The 19,487-nt window shown below is 47.4% G+C and overlaps 1 protein-coding gene across 1 annotated transcript in view; it reads right to left on the reverse strand.

Annotated features, from left to right (window-relative positions):
• Positions 1-947: 947 nt before the first annotated feature.
• The window catches only part of celsr2 (cadherin, EGF LAG seven-pass G-type receptor 2), a 32,468-nt gene continuing 13,928 nt past the window's right edge, over positions 948-19,487 (reverse strand). The window contains exons 8-33 of the mRNA XM_069724038.1: positions 18,997-19,160; positions 18,546-18,725; positions 18,312-18,425; positions 18,078-18,234; positions 17,736-17,877; positions 16,576-16,696; positions 15,556-15,739; positions 15,371-15,472; positions 15,181-15,275; positions 14,125-14,334; positions 13,741-13,924; positions 12,883-13,201; positions 11,584-11,751; positions 11,092-11,215; positions 10,805-11,005; positions 7,750-7,924; positions 6,845-6,957; positions 6,671-6,753; positions 6,196-6,322; positions 6,009-6,119; positions 4,873-5,003; positions 4,715-4,800; positions 4,464-4,622; positions 3,706-3,912; positions 3,377-3,590; positions 948-2,230 (exon numbers count right to left, since the gene is read on the reverse strand). Coding sequence (XP_069580139.1) covers positions 2,206-2,230; positions 3,377-3,590; positions 3,706-3,912; positions 4,464-4,622; positions 4,715-4,800; positions 4,873-5,003; positions 6,009-6,119; positions 6,196-6,322; positions 6,671-6,753; positions 6,845-6,957; positions 7,750-7,924; positions 10,805-11,005; positions 11,092-11,215; positions 11,584-11,751; positions 12,883-13,201; positions 13,741-13,924; positions 14,125-14,334; positions 15,181-15,275; positions 15,371-15,472; positions 15,556-15,739; positions 16,576-16,696; positions 17,736-17,877; positions 18,078-18,234; positions 18,312-18,425; positions 18,546-18,725; positions 18,997-19,160 — 3,896 coding nt within the window. The 3' untranslated portion in view covers positions 948-2,205. The remainder of the gene's footprint in view (positions 2,231-3,376; positions 3,591-3,705; positions 3,913-4,463; positions 4,623-4,714; positions 4,801-4,872; positions 5,004-6,008; positions 6,120-6,195; positions 6,323-6,670; positions 6,754-6,844; positions 6,958-7,749; positions 7,925-10,804; positions 11,006-11,091; positions 11,216-11,583; positions 11,752-12,882; positions 13,202-13,740; positions 13,925-14,124; positions 14,335-15,180; positions 15,276-15,370; positions 15,473-15,555; positions 15,740-16,575; positions 16,697-17,735; positions 17,878-18,077; positions 18,235-18,311; positions 18,426-18,545; positions 18,726-18,996; positions 19,161-19,487) is intronic.

Genomic DNA, 19,487 nt, shown 5'->3' on the forward strand with positions numbered 1-19,487 from the left:
GTTTGACTGTTAGAGCAGAAGTGTTTGTTGGTTTGTGTCTCGGTCCTCCGCAGCAACGCTGAACAATTTAAAACTCCCTCCAAAATGTAAGTTCAGTTTGTCCTCTGTAATTTTAACAATTAACTGCATAATATTTAAATCTTCTTATTTGCTATTGATTTAACAAGTTGATTTTTTTCTTTTACATTTAAATATTTGTTTAATTTTTACAGTTAACAAATAATGTTTCGTTAAATGTTGGTTTGTGTTTCAGGAGCAGCTGCAGCTCAGCGGTGATGAAGATGAACAGGGAAGAAACATCAGCACCACCTAGTGGGCTTCTTCTGCCTCGTCAGGTCCCGACATGTACTGGATATTATAATTATTCAGTCTGACTGCAAAGAAACTAAAATATATCCAGCTGTACAAACACTACTCAGTGAAAATCTTCTCCTGATTAGAGATTTAAAAACACAACTTAACGGGTATTATTGTCTTGTTACTAATACAATAATGGGACTTCTTCCACGAGACTATCAGATATTTAAAGTCCTGCTTTTAGCTCATTTTAGATTTTTTTTTTTTAACTTAAATGAAGTAGAAAAATGGTGTAATAAATCACATTTATGTTTAATGAGATCATAATTGTAAGTTAATTAGAGATTTTTATGATAAAAAAATGTTAAAAAAATTTCCCCTCGGGGATTAATAAAGTATATACCTACCTACCATAAAATCATCAAAATGCTTATATTATAATATGCTATGTTATAGTTACTGTACAGATGTGAGAGAACAGATTGAAGTTAAATTCATGTGATTTCTGTAATCAAACTGTCTCATCATCCTTTTATAGCAAATATCTGATTGATCCACAGCTGTTTTCCAAAATACAAACAGGAAACGACAGCTTTAAGAAGTTCTGCTGTTTGAACGGTTTCTGATAAAAAAATCAGTTAACATAAAAATGGTAGAAAACGGTTTAATCAGTAAAAAGAGGAGCAGAGTAAAAGAGACGATCCTCTGTGTGGACACCAGTGTTATAACACCATGATTGACTTGGTAGTGTTGATTCTTATGGCATTCAAATTTATACATTAAATTCATATGGTTGGTAAAAATGGCATCCAACAAACGTCATCAGTCTGACTCAGAAGTAGTAAAAGATTTGTTCCTCCCGAGAGTTTCCTAAAAACAGTTCACATATTTACTTCCATTTAAAGATACGTTCTCCGTCCTGTACAGTACAAATGGATTACAGCTTCGATAGTATTACAGCACAAATATCTCAGTATTTTACAAAACAAAACAAAAAAACAAAAGCTCCGTCGCTAATCTATAAAATACAGCTGTTTAGTCACCGAACTGGAACGGATGGTTTTATCATCCCTCGGAGAAAATGATGAAAAATGAGAGCGATTAATATCCATAAAAAAATGTGCTCTCTGTGATGTACAAAACAAAAAGAAGAAATAAAGTGGTGTCCGTCCGCTGCAGCTCTGAGCTCCAGTCTGAGGAGGAGCAGCTCCAGTCTGAGGAGGAGCAGCTCCAGTCTGAGGAGGAGCAGCTCCAGTCTGAGGAGGAGCAGCTCCAGTCTGAGGAGGAGCAGCTCCAGTCTGAGGAGGAGCAGCTTCCTTCTGCTTCCTGTTTCAGCTTCATGAAAACACCAGGAGCCTCTGAAGCGTTCAGACCGACAGGCAGCAACACGACGTCGCCGCCTCCTTCTGCATGAAAGAGGAGTTTCCCTGAATGTTTGTCTACGACTACATGACCCTCCCAAAGAAAGCGTGACGTCCCACAGTCTTCAGAACAATATTTATATCCTGGAACAAATAAAAACACGTCGACCACCAACACTCGGCAGTAAATAAAAAAAGTGCATTGCTTCAAGTATGTAAACAAAAGGATTGTTTGAAGGGAGATGACGCTCGTCCTGTCGGGGTGCGTGAGCCGGCCAGCGCTGCGACTCCTGAGCTTTGGCACACGTGTGTGAACTCACACACACACACACACACACACACACACACACACACACACACACACACACACACACACACACACACACACACACACACACACACTCCTTCAGAGCATCAGAATGACGAGGAGATGTTCCTTCTTTCTCCACTTTTATTTTGAAGGGGAAGTCCGGTGCTTCTTGTTCGCAGTTGCTGCGGAGGAAGGAGGCTCTATGACCTGCAAAGACACACCTCTCCGTCAGCGAGGTCACATGGAGGTGAAGCAGTGGCTGCTGGGAAAACAGGGTGGCATGAGGAGGAGTTTGAGATGGATGAAGAGGTGAACGTGGGTGATGAACGCAACACAACACAACAAAGAATACAAAACTAAATTTAAAACAATAAATATGTGACATAATGAAACACACACACACACACACACACACACACACACACACACACTCTCTCTCTGTGACGGGTGACAGATGCTAAAACGATGCTCCAATCTGAAGACAGTGATCCTGATTGGTTGAATGAGGATCAGAGCTTCATTGGATAAAATTAAAGAATAAAAATCTGTGATTTTTGGAGAGAAAAAGGGGCAGAATCAGAATCAGGAATTAGTCAACTACAATAAAATAAAAGGACGTGTTCACGTCTGTCTTTAGGAGACAAACATCTGACTTTATACTCACTGCTCATCTTTAACAGGAGGAGTTTTACAGGAAGATGTTTTCACCTGAAACACATCTGCAGCTTTCTAGCAAACTTGCTGGATACTACAAATACTTTTATTTTTATAAAGTAAATCCTCCGGGCGCAAATATATAAATAATATTTATAGTTCATAGCAAAAATGTGTGGCTGTAATCTTGTTAAAGATTCTTTAATGTGACTCTTGATAGAAATCAAAATCTAAGTTATTTGGAGCTTTTATTTTGGAAACAATTGCTTAAAAAATATTGTTTAAAAAAAAAAGTTAAAAAATGATCAACGGTTTGTTTACAGCTGATGATGATATTAAAACAACATTCAGCTTCTTTTGTGAATGAAATCTGGTTTTACAGATCAAACATTGTTTGGCCGTCTGTCACCAAACATTAATTCTACACACTGATATACTTCGTTAGAGAAGATCTAGTTCATTTCTGTAATATTGTGCTTGTATGCTTGAATTCAGTAAGTTGGAGGATAACCGATCGAAGGATGGGCGACGATTAAATGAGCAGGAAGTATAAAAGAGAAAAGTTGTGGACTTTTCTTTTAATAATCATCTTCACACTTCGTTTTCTTTGGTTCCAATAAACTGACCCGGTTATTAAATGTCTGTTTTAATAGAGGACGGCTGCTGTCTGAGACATGAGACGGACGAGGAGCGATGAGGACGAGGACGATGACATCACTCTGACAGGAAGAGAACAACAGGTCCTGGTACTCACTCGGATCCCGACGAGTCTCCGTCCACCGTCCCCGCCTTGATGCTCAGCGCCAGGCCGTTCAGACGGTCCGGTTTGGTCGGTCCGGCTCGGCCGTCGCTGGACGAGGACCCGCGGGGCGACGCGGCGCCCGGAGAGCTCTCACTCAGCTCGTTGTGGATGCGGTTCAGTCCGTTTCTCTCCACGATGGGAGACAGCTGCTTCTTCTTCAGGATCCCTGGATGGAAACAGGAGGAAGAGGTCCAGTTACACTCGGAGACCAGAACCTTTATTTACCGAGTGAAGTCCCGGTCCGTGTCCGTCTGTCCTGCCGGTGTCGGCCTGCTGCTGACCTCTGTGAGGATGATGGGAGTTGAAGTGCGGCAGACTGGGCAGCAGCACCGTCGTGGCGTCGTCCAGCGGGGGGCGGGTCTCCCGGCCGTGGATCGACTCCTGATTGGTCAGACTCTCTGTCCTCAGTCTGTCTCCAGCTGCGTGCTCGCTGTCACTCAGAGCTGCGGCGTAATCTGCAGGCCAGTACATCTTATTCACACTGTTGTCTGGGAAACAAACAGTGAAATGTAGGACATCCCATAATGTTACTCTGATAGAACCACAGTTTAATGACGGATGAAAATCAAAAAGATTGTTATCATTATTCCCGCTCTATAGCGGAGTATCCACAGCTGTTAGTATTATTATTATTATTATTAGTCTCAGCAGTCAGGACCAAAAATAACTAATAACAATATTTATTTATTTGTTTATCTGCCGTAACCCAGCAACAAAATACGGACATTTAAAATGTTTTAATGCTGGAACTGTAGTCCTTATTTATTTATTTGTTTCCTGAGTCCAGTTTTTAAAATGTGAATATTTTCTGCCTCCTTTGGTCCATGATGATAAACTGATAATAAACAGATTAATTATTAATCAAAATAAATCATTTCAAGAACAATAATAAACCTTTAAATATTCAGTAAAACCCAAAATGATCTGGAAAATTCTATTGATGTTATCGTGAATGATTTAATTTGAAAGACTTTTTAGAAATCAAGCTGCTTTTCTTTGAGACTCGAATGTAACGAGGAGGTTCATGGAGCATCTTTACCGTGTGGTCTCTTAGCAACGCTGGACGCCAGGTTTTCCCAGCATTCCTCTGGAGGGACGGGACCCTCCTCGTCCTCGCTGTCTGAGGAGTGCGTGGACGCGTACGAGCCGCTCTGGTCGTCCTCCAGAGAAAGATCGCTGTCCGAGTCGCTGTCGTGATCTGAACACAGTCAGAGGGGAGTCCGGAGACAGGTGTCAATCACAGGTGAACAGTCAGTGCAGGTGAATGACAGGTGATGGATGACATCATACCATCCAGGTGCTCCTTGGTTTCGTGGAAGAGAGAGGCGTGGTCGTTGAGGGCGATGTGCGCCTGACTGGTACTCAACCCGTCGTCCCTGATGACACAGGAAGTTCTCAGTTTACAGTCACTCCTGACACTCATCTTTTATTTTGAAAGGACTCCTCACCGGAGGACGAAGGGCACGTAGCTCTGCTGACTCTTCCCGCTCTGCATGGTGCCGTTCAGGGACACGCTGGAGTCTCCGAACGGGACGTGGTACAACCGGCCGTCCATGTAGTTGGTGCTGCAGTTATATCCCTGAAGAGGAGGACGGGGAGGAGACACAGGGAGGAGACACGGAGTAGAGGACGGGGAGGAGACACGGAGTAGAGGATGGGGAGGAGACACAGAGTAGAGGACGGGGAGGAGACACGGGGAGGAGACACGAGTTAACGCAGGAGGGACAGGAAGTAACGTGTTGCTGTGATCTGACTTCACAGAATCGTGGCTCAAAATAATTTCATTTTCTTTTTAAACAAATGACCTCATTATGAAATATAATATCTAATTAAAAATTAGAGCTGAAATTTTAACATTTTACTTTAGGACTACATCTGTTAATTTAAAGGGTTAAAGTTTCATTGGGAAGTAAAAAAAAAAAAAAAAAAAAAAAATATCTAATCAAGAATCAAAGCTGCAACCTTCTGAGTGGGAGGCAACAACACTAACCACTGCACCGCCGCGCTTTCTTCATTAAAGAGTTTAAAAGTCATAAGTTATAGAAGTCAGACAATATCTACTACAAATATCTACTAATATCTAATTAATATCTACTAATATCTAATTCATATCTACTAATATCTAATTAATATCTACTAATATCTAATTCATATCTACTACTAATATTGACTAATATCTAATTAATATCTACTAATATCTAATTAATATCTACTAATATCTAATTCATATCTACTACTAATATTTACTAATATCTAATTCATATCTACTAATATCTAATTCATATCTACTAATATCTAATTCATATCTACTACTAATATTGACTAATATCTAATTAATATCTACTAATATCTAATTCATATCTACTACTAATATTTACTAATATCTAATTAATATCTACTAATATCTAATTCATATCTACTACTAATATTTACTAATATCTAATTAATATCTACTAATATCTATTACTGCTATAAAATGTCATGAAGCTCCTAGTTTCATGTGTTTGGAGAACAGATGCTGTGATGATATTAATATTTGCTGCCATGACGACAGCTGAGCTCCACTGAGTGTTTCCAGACTCACTGAGCTCTTGGACTTGATCATGTGATCCGGCCGCTTGCCGCTGCAGCAGAACTTCATGGCCTTCCTCGCGTCCTTGTTGAAGACGATGCGGAAGAAGAACACGAAAGGACCCTGAAGAGGAACAGAAGGTGACGTCAGGACGGAGACGGACAGACGTCTCCAGCTGCAGGACGTCTGCAGGACTCACCTGCACACAGTTGAAGCCAGCGAACAGGTAGTGGAACATGATCATGTCGCTGTTGACGGACAGGAGCGCCAGGAAACATGTGACTGAGACCAGGAAGAGGACGCCACCTGCAGTCTTCAGCCCTGAACTGCAGAGACAGAGACAGACAGACGGAGAGACAGACAGAGGAGGTGTCAGGACGGTCCTGTGAAGATGGATGATGAACGACATCAGGAGAGAAAAGTCAGATAAACTGCTGGATGGTCCGTTTGGAGGCGGAGCTTAAATGAACTGTTTAAAAGATCCACTCAAATCTCCAACGTGTTGTGATCTGAAACTGAGCTGCAGCTTCCAACACTAAAGTCTGTTTCCATGTATGTTTAACATGTTAAATGTTTTCATGTAAAGTAACAGATTCTTTTTTATTAAATTAGATAAACACAACTTCCTGTCTAAATCACTTCCTGAATGCGGCGGGGTGGGTGTGGCCACTCACACACGGGCTTCCTTCTTCTCCATGCTGCGGTGTCTCAGCGAGCAGGACGCTCTGGACGACAGGACGTACAGGAACACGTTCATCTGTGGACACATGACGCAGTGAATCATGACTCAGCATGTTGGAGCGATGACTTTACTCCGCCACGGTTCTCCGTATTGATCTGTGACTCACCGACATCACCATGGCGATGGGGCCGGCGAAGCTCCAGATCAGCGTGTCGTACAGGGACAGCCAGCAGAAGTCGGGGTTCCCGTAGCCCTCCGGGTCCAAACCCACCGCCAGACCTGCACACAGGAAGTGGAACCAGAGACGTGTGGGAGGGACGGAGGGACGGAGGGACGCCACTTTGAATCTGGATGGACTTTAAACTTCTATTGAAACCTCTTTGTATCTACAGGAAGTCTTCAGAAGACTTCAAAATAAAAGACTATCTAACCTGTTTTCACTCTTTGGACTGAATAAATAATGATTGACTGGAACATGTTTCACGTTTTCTGATGTCAGAGCAGTAAAATGTATTATTTATGTTGTTTATGTTTGTATTTAGATATGTGTTCTGATGGTTTAAACTGTCGAGGAAACAAATTCTGAAGAATCTGAAACACATTTTATTCATTATTTTGATGAGATTCAGACAGATGAAATCAGCTGATTGATAAAAATGAAATAAATCAGTCACTGTTTGTTAAATTTAAAATGAGCTCATAACTGCGTTACCAGGCAACAAGAATATGAATAAAAAAAGACTCCCACTTATTAGAAATAATGTCTGAAACTAAATCAAAGTATCCAAATTCAAGGAATCTGGTTATTTACTCACTTTTTTATCTTTTTCTGAAAAAAAGACTTTTTGTCTCTTTTCTGCTGCTGCATTAATATGATGATTGTTTTTATCTGCTCCAAGTAAACAAACACACGTAAATATACCTTCTTTTTGTTTTACGTTCTATATTTAGATTTGATAACTTTCATAACATCACAGTGAGACTCGAGCTGCAGAGATCCAGATGTTCCAGGACGTAAACTGGAGCTTCTGTGAGTATCAGAGTGTTTGAGTGACGTGAGGAGGTTCGGACCTGTGATGAAGGCCGGTACTCCCCAGCCAATCAGGTAGTAGAACCTCATGGGTCCGTAGTTGATGTCGCGCAGCTCGCTGATCATGCGGTAGACGTGCAGCCCCTCGAGGAAGAGCCAGGAGAAGCTGCAGAGGTAGAAGAAGTGCAGCAGGATGGCGATGACGGTGCACACGAACTGCAGAGAGGAAGAGTTCAGAGGTTCAGAGACGGAGCGACGGAGGGGAACCGGGAGGAGACAGAACCGAGAGAAAGAACCGGGAGGAGACAGAACCGAGAGACAGAACCGGGAGGAGACAGAACCGAGAGACAGAACCGGGAGGACACAGAACCGAGAGAAAGAACCGGGAGGAGACAGAACCGAGAGACAGAACCGGGAGGAGACAGAACCGAGAGTAAGAACCGGGAGGAGACAGAACCGAGAGACAGTACCGGGAGGAGACAGAACCGAGAGAAAGAACCGGGAGGAGACAGAACCGAGAGACAGTACCGGGAGGAGACAGAACCGAGAGAAAGAACCGGGAGGAGACAGAACCGAGAGAAAGAACCGGGAGGAGACAGAACCGAGAGTAAGAACCGGGAGGAGACAGAACCGAGAGACAGAACCGGGAGGAGACAGAACCGAGAGTAAGAACCGGGAGGAGACAGAACCGAGAGACAGTACCGGGAGGAGACAGAACCGAGAGAAAGAACCGGGAGGAGACAGAACCGAGAGACAGTACCGGGAGGAGACAGAACCGAGAGAAAGAACCGGGAGGAGACAGAACCGAGAGAAAGAACCGGGAGGAGACAGAACCGAGAGTAAGAACCGGGAGGAGACAGAACCGAGAGACAGAACCGGGAGGAGACAGAACCGAGAGTAAGAACCGGGAGGAGACAGAACCGAGAGACAGTACCGGGAGGAGACAGAACCGAGAGAAAGAACCGGGAGGAGACAGAACCGAGAGACAGTACCGGGAGGAGACAGAACCGAGAGAAAGAACCGGGAGGAGACAGAACCGAGAGAAAGAACCGGGAGGAGACAGAACCGAGAGTAAGAACCGGGAGGAGACAGAACCGAGAGACAGTACCGGGAGGAGACAGAACCGAGAGTAAGAACCGGGAGGAGACAGAACCGAGAGACAGAACCGGGAGGAGACAGAACCGAGAGTAAGAACCGGGAGGAGACAGAACCGAGAGACAGTACCGGGAGGAGACAGAACCGAGAGAAAGAACCGGGAGGAGACAGAACCGAGAGACAGTACCGGGAGGAGACAGAACCGAGAGAAAGAACCGGGAGGAGACAGAACCGAGAGAAAGAACCGGGAGGAGACAGAACCGAGAGTAAGAACCGGGAGGAGACAGAACCGAGAGACAGAACCGGGAGGAGACAGAACCGAGAGTAAGAACCGGGAGGAGACAGAACCGAGAGACAGTACCGGGAGGAGACAGAACCGAGAGAAAGAACCGGGAGGAGACAGAACCGAGAGACAGTACCGGGAGGAGACAGAACCGAGAGAAAGAACCGGGAGGAGACAGAACCGAGAGAAAGAACCGGGAGGAGACAGAACCGAGAGTAAGAACCGGGAGGAGACAGAACCGAGAGACAGTACCGGGAGGAGACAGAACCGAGAGAAAGAACCGGGAGGAGACAGAACCGAGAGTAAGAACCGGGAGGAGACAAAACCGAGAGAAAGAACCGGGAGGAGACAGAACCGAGAGTAAGAACCGGGAGGAGACAGAACCGAGAAACAGTACCGGGAGGAGACAGAACCGAGAGACAGTACCGGGAGGAGACAGAACCGAGAGAAAGAACCGGGAGGAGACAGAACCGAGAGTAAGAACCGGGAGGAGACAGAACCGAGAGAAAGAACCGAGAGTAAGAACCGGGAGGAGACAGAACCGAGAGACAGTACCGGGAGGAGACAGAACCGAGAGACAGTACCGGGAGGAGACAGAACCGAGAGAAAGAACCGGGAGGAGACAGAACCGAGAGTAAGAACCGGGAGGAGACAGAACCGAGAGACAGTACCGGGAGGAGACAGAACCGAGAGAAAGAACCGGGAGGAGACAGAACCGAGAGTAAGAACCGGGAGGAGACAAAGCCGAGAGAAAGAACCGGGAGGAGACAGAACCGAGAGTAAGGACCGGGAGGAGACAGAACCGAGAGACAGTACCGGGAGGAGACAGAACCGAGAGAAAGAACCGGGAGGAGACAGAACCGAAAGACAGTACCGGGAGGAGACAGAACCGAGAGAAAGAACCGGGAGGAGACAGAACCGAGAGAAAGAACCGAGAGGAGACAGAACCGAGAGACAGTACCGGGAGGAGACAGAACCGAGAGTAAGAACCGGGAGGAGACAGAACCGAGAGTAAGAACCGGGAGGAGACAGAACCGAGAGAAAGAACCGGGAGGAGACAGAACCGAGAGACAGTACCGGGAGGAGACAGAACCGAGAGACAGTACCGAGAGGAGACAGAACCGAGAGTAAGAACCGGGAGGAGACAGAACCGAGAGACAGTACCGAGAGGAGACAGAACCGAGAGTAAGAACCGGGAGGAGACAGAACCGAGAGGAGACAGAACCGAGAGAAAGAACCGGGAGGAGACAGAACTGAGAGACAGTACCGGGAGGAGACAGAACCGAGAGAAAGAACCGGGAGGAGACAGAACTGAGAGGAGACAGAACCGAGAGAAAGAACCGGGAGGAGACAGAACCGAGAGTAAGAACCAGGAGGAGACAGAACCGAGAGACAGTACCGGGAGGAGACAGAACCGAGAGACAGTACCGGGAGGAGACAGAACCGAGAGAAAGAACCGGGAGGAGACAGAACCGAGAGTAAGAACCGGGAGGAGACAGAACCAAGAGAAAGAACCGGGAGGAGACAGAACCGAGAGTAAGAACCGGGAGGAGACAGAACCGAGAGACAGTACCGGGAGGAGACAGAACTGAGAGACAGTACCGGGAGGAGACAGAACCGAGAGAAAGAGCCGGGAGGAGACAGAACCGAGAGGAGACAGAACCGAGAGAAAGAACCGGGAGGAGACAGAACCGGGAAGAGACAGAACCGCATGTTACCGGGTTGTCGGCCTGGTTGATGCCCAGGATGAAGATGAGCTCGGAGAGGAAGAGCGCGGTGGCTCCGTTGTTGATGATGCTGGTCTTGTTGCACTGCATGGCTCTCAGGCCGAGGAGGAAGACGCTGGTGAGGAGGAGGAAGCCGAGCGTCACGCCGGCCGTGCTCCACGTCAGGACTTTGATCGGCAGGATCTCTCCGTTCTGTCGGAGGAGAAGGGGCGGAGTCAGAGGGCGGAGTCAGAGGGCGGAGCGATGAGGTCCCAGGTTGGTGTTTCCGTGTCACTCACCTCTCTCCGGGAGACGTCCATCAGCACGGCGAAGCTGGTCATGTGATAACACTGACAGCTGATGTGACTGCTGTTCCTGAACACCACCTCGCAGCCTTTTGCCGACCAGCCGCCGTGACCGGCCCTGAGGTCACACAGAGGTCAGAGGTCAGAGGGAGGAGGGTTCGTCCTTATCTCCAGCTCTGAGTGTGTGTGAGTGTGAGTGTGTGTGTGTGAGTGTGTGTGTGTGTGTGTGTGTGTGTGTGTGTGTGTGTGTGTGTGTGTGTGTGTGTGTGTGTGTGTGTGTGTGTGTGTGTGTGTGTGTGTGTGTGTGTGTGTGTGTGTGTGTGTGTGTGTGTGTGTGTGTGTGTGTGTGTGTGTGTGTGTGTGTGTGTGTGTGTGTGTGTGTGTGTGTGTGTGTGTGTGTGTGTGTGTGTGTGTGTGTGTGTGTGTGTGTGTGTGTGTGTGTGTGTGTGTGTGTGAGTGTGTGTGTGTGTGTGTGTGTGTACTCACAGGATGCTGTGGTTCCAGAACACACAGATGGGTTTGGAGCGCTCCTCGGTGGTGACCAGGCGGAACTGCACCGTGATGGGTTTGTCCAGCGCGTGCTGCAGCAGCTCGTCGTTGTCGTGGACCGTGATACTGACCACCGGCGTGTTGATGACCGGACGCTTCGGCACGCTGCAGCACAACAACACAACAAATCAACACAACAAACAGGAAGTGACGGGGTTTGTGGGAAATGTGGTCTCATGACGAATGAGGAACATGTTCAATGAGTTTTCTCCACTTCCAGCTGAGAGACTGAACTTTGTTTTAGTGTTGAATGAATGTGATTTAAAGCATGTAAATGTCTTATTCTGACAGCAGATGTGTTCTTTGTTCTGTATTTCAGTCACAGACGGTTTGTTCTGGAAACATTCATCACTTTAGACTCTTTTTATCACTTTGAGCCCCGTGATGCTTCTCTAAGTTCAATAAAATGTTTTTTAGATTTAAAAAAAAAAAAAATTAGAATTTTTTTTTTTTTAGATTTGATACACTTTATTAATCCCCGAGGGGAAATGTCTTCACTACAGCAGGGGGGCTCTCAGGGGGGGCTCTCAGGGGGGAGCTGCTGCAGCAGGCTGCCACTAGCGCGGCGCCAGGTAACCTGACCTGAGGTGCATGTTTTTGGATGTGTATGTAAAAAGATTATAATTCAAATAATTCTGAGGTACAGCAGGATTATTATCACAGGAAGTCAGCACATTATTATTTATATCAGGGAGGTGGTAAAAGAAAGAAATCTAATTTTGTTCCTCAAAAAATATCCACAAGTACAAAAAAATCCACAAAGTACTTCAACATTTTTTTTTAAATCCACCACAAAATCACACATTTTTGATCAAAACAATCACAACAAACTGCGTGAGATCCTGGAAGGACGAAAAGACCTTTAAGAACGACGGTTGATTTCCTGAAACAGCTCTGAACGGTAGTTTGTCTGAAACGTTCCTTAAAAGGAGAACGGAGTGTTTCAGAAGCTCAGGAACAGAAATCAGCAGAATCACTGTGAAGGTGTGAAAACAGCTCAGCAGGACAAGCTTTCAAAAAAATCTGGATTTCATTTGGTCAAAATGAAGATTCAGTGATTTTTTGAGTATAAATAAAGTTGTTGGTGATTTAAAGGAACTTCTGTGGCTCATATTAAACTACTTGTATTAAATGAAACTGATAACTTCCTCCTCACTGCTGCTGTCTCTACCATCAACGTTCCTTTAAATAAATACAGATCCATCAGATAGTTTCTGTTTGGTGATCCGTTCTCACCGCAGACTCCTCTTGTCGGGGTCGTAGCTCTCCGGCAGCAGCGCCGCCAGGCTGTGGAAGATGATCACGCTGGCGATGGCGTCCGGCTGGCTGTCGTCGGGGTTCCGCCTCTTCCTGCCGGCCGAGCGGTTCCTCAGAGAGGACTCCGGGAAGACGTCCAGGTGTCGGTGTCCCCGCGTGTCCACCGGCGGCTGGAAGACGGAGTCGGGGAGGGTGACGGCCGTCTCCAGGTCGGCGGGCCGCGGGCCCCTCAGGCTCTGGTATCGCGGCAGCTTGGCTCCGGCGAAGTTCATCTTCTTCAGACGGTCCACGGAGATGACTGGACAGAGAGACGGGCCGAAGGACGCGGATTCAAGTTGGACGACAAATATAGCAACTAAAATAATCCGATTCTCTCTTAATAAAAACAAACATGTTGTTTCTGCTGATTTTACTGAGATTGATGTCAGAACATTTTATGGTTTTACAAAACTGTTGAAGCTCAAACAATCAGTCAGATGACAGAAAAATGATCCTCGGATAATCATTCAGTCATTTTTAAAAGTAAAAATCAACATGTATCTCAGACCTTTGGTCATTTAGGAGCTTTGGGAAAATCCTGACAGAATTTTATGAATAGAAAATCAATATTTCAGCTGTTTGGTGTGAAATTGTGCAGGTTTGTTTTTATTTTGTATTTATTTATGATGACTGGTTATTTATTTTCTGCTCTTCAGTGTTTTCCAGTCAGACGTGATCTTTAGCTCCATCAGTCTCCATCAGTCTTCATCTGTTCAGAATAATAATTACTAATAAACTGAAACTACAGAACAATGTGCAGACTCCAGGCTGAACGTTCATGTCGGTGACGGTGCTCACCGATGTTGGGCGTGACGATGGTGAAGGGGCTGAGGTAGGTCTTCCTCATGTTCTGCGCCAGCGTGTTGGCGTACTCCTCGTAGTGTCGCAGCAGCACCGCCGTGCCGCCCTCCGTGTGCTGGATCAGCTCCCAGTGCTGCCGCGTGTCCGCAGACAGGATGCGGCTGCCCACACGGACCAGGTTCTGTTGGACACCGGGGGAGGACAGACACACAGGAAGTCATCCACAGACAGACATGAGGTGGGAGGAGCTTCCCGCTGATGCAACATGAGGCACTGGCGTGTCCAACCAGGACGGACTTCCTGTTTCTACAGTTTTATTTACTGCATGTTGTTGTTGTTGTTGTTGTATGTTCCAGTGTCCATCCCGTGTGTCCCGTGTACCTCGGTGAAGTGGACGTCCTGCGTGGCCGTCAGGTTGAAGCCCTGCTGGCTGCTCTCGTGCTGCAGCAGACTCTGAGCGAGGCGGTACGCCGTCTTCACGTCGCTGCCGTAGAACCTGTCGGCGTGGACGGTGGCGTTGGCCAACATGGCCGCCGTCTGCTGGACGTGTCCGGAGTCGAGGAGCGACGCGTTCCGGAAAAACGTCTCCGACTGATGGGAGAGAAATGAGAGAAGAAGCGTCGGTAACACGGCAGAATACCTAAAGATGTTCACGGCTCTCAGACGAGGAATTCTGATTCACGATCCACATTTTCATAAAGCGGACATTTCTGTCGGGACTCTGATGGACGCAGGAAGTCTGCACACCAACAGGAAGTCTGCACACCAACAGGAAGTCTGCACACCAACAGGAAGTCTGCACACCAACAGGAAGTCTGCACACCAACAGGAAGTCTGCACCAACAGGAAGTCTGCACACCAACAGGAAGTATGCACCAACAGGAAGTCTACAACAACAGGAAGTCTGCACACCAACAGGAAGTCTGCACACCAACAGGAAGTTTGCACCAACAGGAAGTCTGCACACCAACAGGAAGTCTGCACCAACAGGAAGTTTGCACCAACAGGAAGTCTGCACCAACAGGAAGTCTGCACCAACAGGAAGTCTGCACACCAACAGGAAGTCTGCACACCAACAGGAAGTCTGCACCAACAGGAAGTTTGCACCAACAGGAAGTCTGCACCAACAGGAAGTCTACAACAACAGGACAAACGTTTCACTCTGAGGCTGCGTGTCGAGAAGGTTTGAAACTCCTGGTCTCCAGCAGATGAACCTGCTGACTCCTCCCTCAGCTTTAGTGTGAAACATCTTCGTGCAGTTTGGTGCAGGTTGTCACGGTCACCGAGGAGGAACTTTATTTCAGCCAATGCTTCAGACCTTCTCATCAGCCGGAGCGCATCATAAACACGCTAGCTCCTAAACAACAGCAGGTTAGCTGTGTGCTAACGTTAGCCTCCAGCAGCAGACCGGTTCTGATCCGTTCTGCAGAAACCCACCAGAACTTTGAGCTGGCTGAAGCTGAAGGAGGTGCAGTTGAAGAGGTCGGGAGGCAGCCAGCCTTTGTGCTCGTCACAGTGTCGGATGGCTGTTCCTGAGGAGGAGAGAGACGGAGATCAGCTCCGGGCCGGTTTCATACGCTGACATTAGGAAATGATAATTTGACGAGCTGCCGGGAAACGATCTTACCCAGAGTTCCTCTGGGACACGGGGCTGCTGCCGGGAGACCAAACTTAGTCCGGGGCCACCAAACGGAGGCCTCGATGGCCTGAGGGCAGCTGTCATAGATGACTGACAGAGGAGGATTATTTTAAGACATGTCTGTCTATCATGGAAAGAGATTTATAATGAAGACGTCAGAGATGTTTTCTGACCTTCGCAGCCGTTGGCGGAGACCTCGGCGAACGGGTTGTCGCAGCGGTCGCACTGCCGACCGATGACGCCCGCTTTGCACCGACACTGACCGCCGACCCGGTCGCAGGCTCGGGAGAAGGAGCCGACCGGGTAGCAGTCGCACAGCAGGCAGCTGTCGCCGCCGTCGGGCCGGTAGTGGTTGTCCTGGAAACAAGACAAACGGCCGCTGAATAATTCTACGGCGTCATCTGGGATCCACGACGAGCTCCAGCTGTCCACAAACATCTGGAGCTTCTGCTCCTCAACAGATTTACTACAAATATCCGAAGATGTTTCATTTCTCAGTCAGTTCAGAAGAAGAAGAAACAAACACAACCAATCTTGTTTCAACATCAACCTACGGAAACCGTTTCTTGTGGAACTGTGCTTTAATCAGGACATTAATCAATCAATCCTAAATGTGTTGATATAATTGTTGATGAAACGATCGCGTGTGACAGAGAAAGTTCGTCCTTATTGTTTTGTTTCTTTATCGATTCTATTTACATTTTAATATCTTATTCCATCTTTCTTTTAATGAATTCTTCATACTTTTGTTGCTCTTTTCTATTCTATCAAATCTTTTATCCTACAGCTCCTATTTACCATTTTTATTCTTGTTTTGTTTTGATCTATTTTTAGTTTCTTAATCGAGTTCTTATTTCATTTATTTATTGTTAACTTAGTTTTTGAATCTATCTTCATTTCTATCATCTCCATCTTTGGCTTCAAACTTTCTTTTAAATTGTTTTTTTTCTTTTGACTTTGTTTTGTGTTTTGTATTGAAATTGTTCTTAAATTATTATTGTTATTATTTTTGTCCTTGTTATCGGCCTGTCAATCATCAGTGAAGCAGTGATTAATTGATTGATAGATTTTTATTGGCTATTAAAGACATTTTCTTCTGAATCCTCCTGATGTGAAACCAGCAGCTTCCTGCTCCTCCACAGCAGCTTCCTGCTCCTCCACAGCAGCTTCCTGCTCCTCCACAGCCGTCTCACCTTACAGCGACACGCTCCACTCGTCTTGTTGCAGTCCGAGTCGAAGCCGTTCTCCGTCTGACAGGAACACGGACCGCATGTCTTATGGCCCCACCAGCCCCGAGGACACGGCAGGTCGGTCCTGCACACACACATGATCAGTCCGTGTTCACCTCCTCCACACACACACACACACACACACACACACACACACACACACACACACACACACACACACACACACACACACACACACACACACACACACACACGATCAGTCCATGTTCACCTCCTCCACACACACACACACACACACGCATGATCAGTCCGTGTTCACCTCCTCCACACACACACACACACACACACACACACACACACACACACACACACACACACATGATCAGTCCGTGTTCACCTCCTCCACACACACACACACACACACACACACACATGATCAGTCCGTGTTCACCTCCTCCACACACACACACACACACACACACACACACACACACACACGATCACTCCGTGTTCACCTCCTCACACACACACACACACACACACACACACACACACACACACACACACACACACACACACACACGATCAGTCCATGTTCACCTCCTCCACACACACACACACACACACACACACACACACACACACACACACACACACACACACACACACACACACACATGTCCATGTTCACCTCCTCACACACACACACACACACACACACGCATGATCAGTCCGTGTTCACCTCCTCCACACACACACACACACACACACACACACACACACACACACACACACACACACACACACACACACACACGATCAGTCCGTGTTCACCTCCACACACACACACACACACACACACACACACACACACACACACACACACACACACACACACACACACACACACACACACACACACACACACACACACACACACACACACACACACGATCAGTCCGTGTTCACCTCCTCCACACACACATGATCAGTCCGTGTTCACCTCCTCCACACACACATGATCAGTCCGTGTTCACCTCCTCCACACACACACGATCAGTCCGTGTTCACCTCCTCCACACACACATGATCAGTCCGTGTTCACCTCCTCCACACACACATGATCAGTCCGTGTTCACCTCCTTCACACACACAGACGGTACTTTTTCTCGCAGTAGTGTCCGAAGTAGCTTCCAGGACAGTCGCAGCTGTAACCGCGGGAGGAAGTCGGCTTCCTGCTGCACGTCGACTCGTGTTCACACGGATTCAGAGAGCAGGCGTCGGTGCAGTTGTTGCCATAGAAACCTGGAATAAAACAGAAGGAGTCACCGTGGTCACGTCTACTGTCAGCAAACTGTTGGAGGGAAGAATTAGATCAGATTTATGGAATCACAGACATCTGGACCACAAACTACATTTACAAGGTTTATCCTGAAATAATTCAAATTCTATTTTCAAAGGATCGATGTGAAAGATAAAAGACGACGTTCGGTTGCCGGTCGGACCGCTGAGGCAGGTGCAGGAGAAGCTGTCCCAGTCGTCGCTGCAGTAGCTGTTGGGGGGGCAGCGGTTGGAGCCGCATGGGTCCGGCACGCTGCAGCCCGCCTCCACGTTCACCTTCCTGGCCTGAGACAGACTCAGAGCTCCGCCCACACGCAGACCCTGCAGGGAGACATGATGATGATGAGGGGATGAAGATGGGGAGACAGTCTGAACTGCTGCTGGAAACGAGGACCGACCTGCACGCAGCCACGGAAGCCGTGCTGAATCCTCCCATCGGGCCTCGCCAACCCACCGACGCTGACCGTCTTCAGCTTGGAGTCCCGCAGCTTCCCGTCCACCTCCATGCTGGCCTGAAGAGCAACAGACTTTAAACTGGAAACTAGGGCAGTTGAGCTGACAGTGACTGACAGTGATTGACAGTGATTGACAGTGACTGACAGTGATTGACAGTGATTGACAGCGACCCTCACCAGGTAGAGTCCGTGGTCCACCGACAGCACGGCCTTGTGGAGACTCGCTGCTCCTCCCAGGCTGCCGATGTCCAGCTGCAGATGGTGCCACGCTCCGTCGTTCACCACCACCTCCTCCACACGGGACAGAGTGGAGTCCTCCCCCCGGTGCAGCCCCATCAGCACGCTGCCCCCCCGCAGCTACGGACATAGCAGGAGACAATCGGCATCACATGATGCGCAGAAGAGAAGTTCTAAAGTTGGAACCGCTGAACATCACCGGTGACGGATAGCTCGTCACATCGAAAAGACGTCGGTCACAAACCAACCGATAACACGAAAGACGCTGGAGTCTCTCATCAGTCTGAACATCCTCCATGATGCAACACAGAGAGATCACAGTGGAGGCAGGAGGTGGACACAGGAAGTGGGACAGGAAGTGTGTGTGCATGTGTCTTTGACCGTATCTCACCTGCAGCGTGAGGTTGTGCTGCAGCCCGGAGGAGATGTGCAGCAGCGTTGAGCTCGACTGACGCGTTCGGAACATGAGCTCCACGTGCCACGGGACGGACGCCGCCGCCAGGTTGGCCCACTGCAGCAGGCTGTTACCAAGGAAACGCTGAGGGCTCACCATCACTACGGAGAGCATGCAGAGAGAAGAAGAGGAGGATGAAGAGAGGCTGAAAGAAGGAAGGTACTAGAAGAAGACTGATCACAGTTATCAGAAAATAAACTTTTTAGACTTTTCTTAAATCCAGAAAGATAAAATCACTCTGAAGAGCAGCGCCGGCTTTTTTTTTTTAAAACTGAAAGACTGAAAGCAGTGAAGTAAAAATCAAACACACTGTGATCACATTTCTCTTGTTTCTTCTATGTTTTAGTATTCAGAGCCGACATCGTCGGAGCTGCAGCTTCATGACACCAGAAGGAAGTCGTGATGTTGAGCTCTGAAAGAGAAGCTTT

This window comes from Brachyistius frenatus, unplaced genomic scaffold (assembly GCF_029030835.1).
Source record: "Brachyistius frenatus isolate BFR_SWC_R1_liver_20210118 unplaced genomic scaffold, ASM2903083v1 Contig_359, whole genome shotgun sequence".
NCBI classification, from domain to species: domain Eukaryota; kingdom Metazoa; phylum Chordata; class Actinopteri; family Embiotocidae; genus Brachyistius; species Brachyistius frenatus.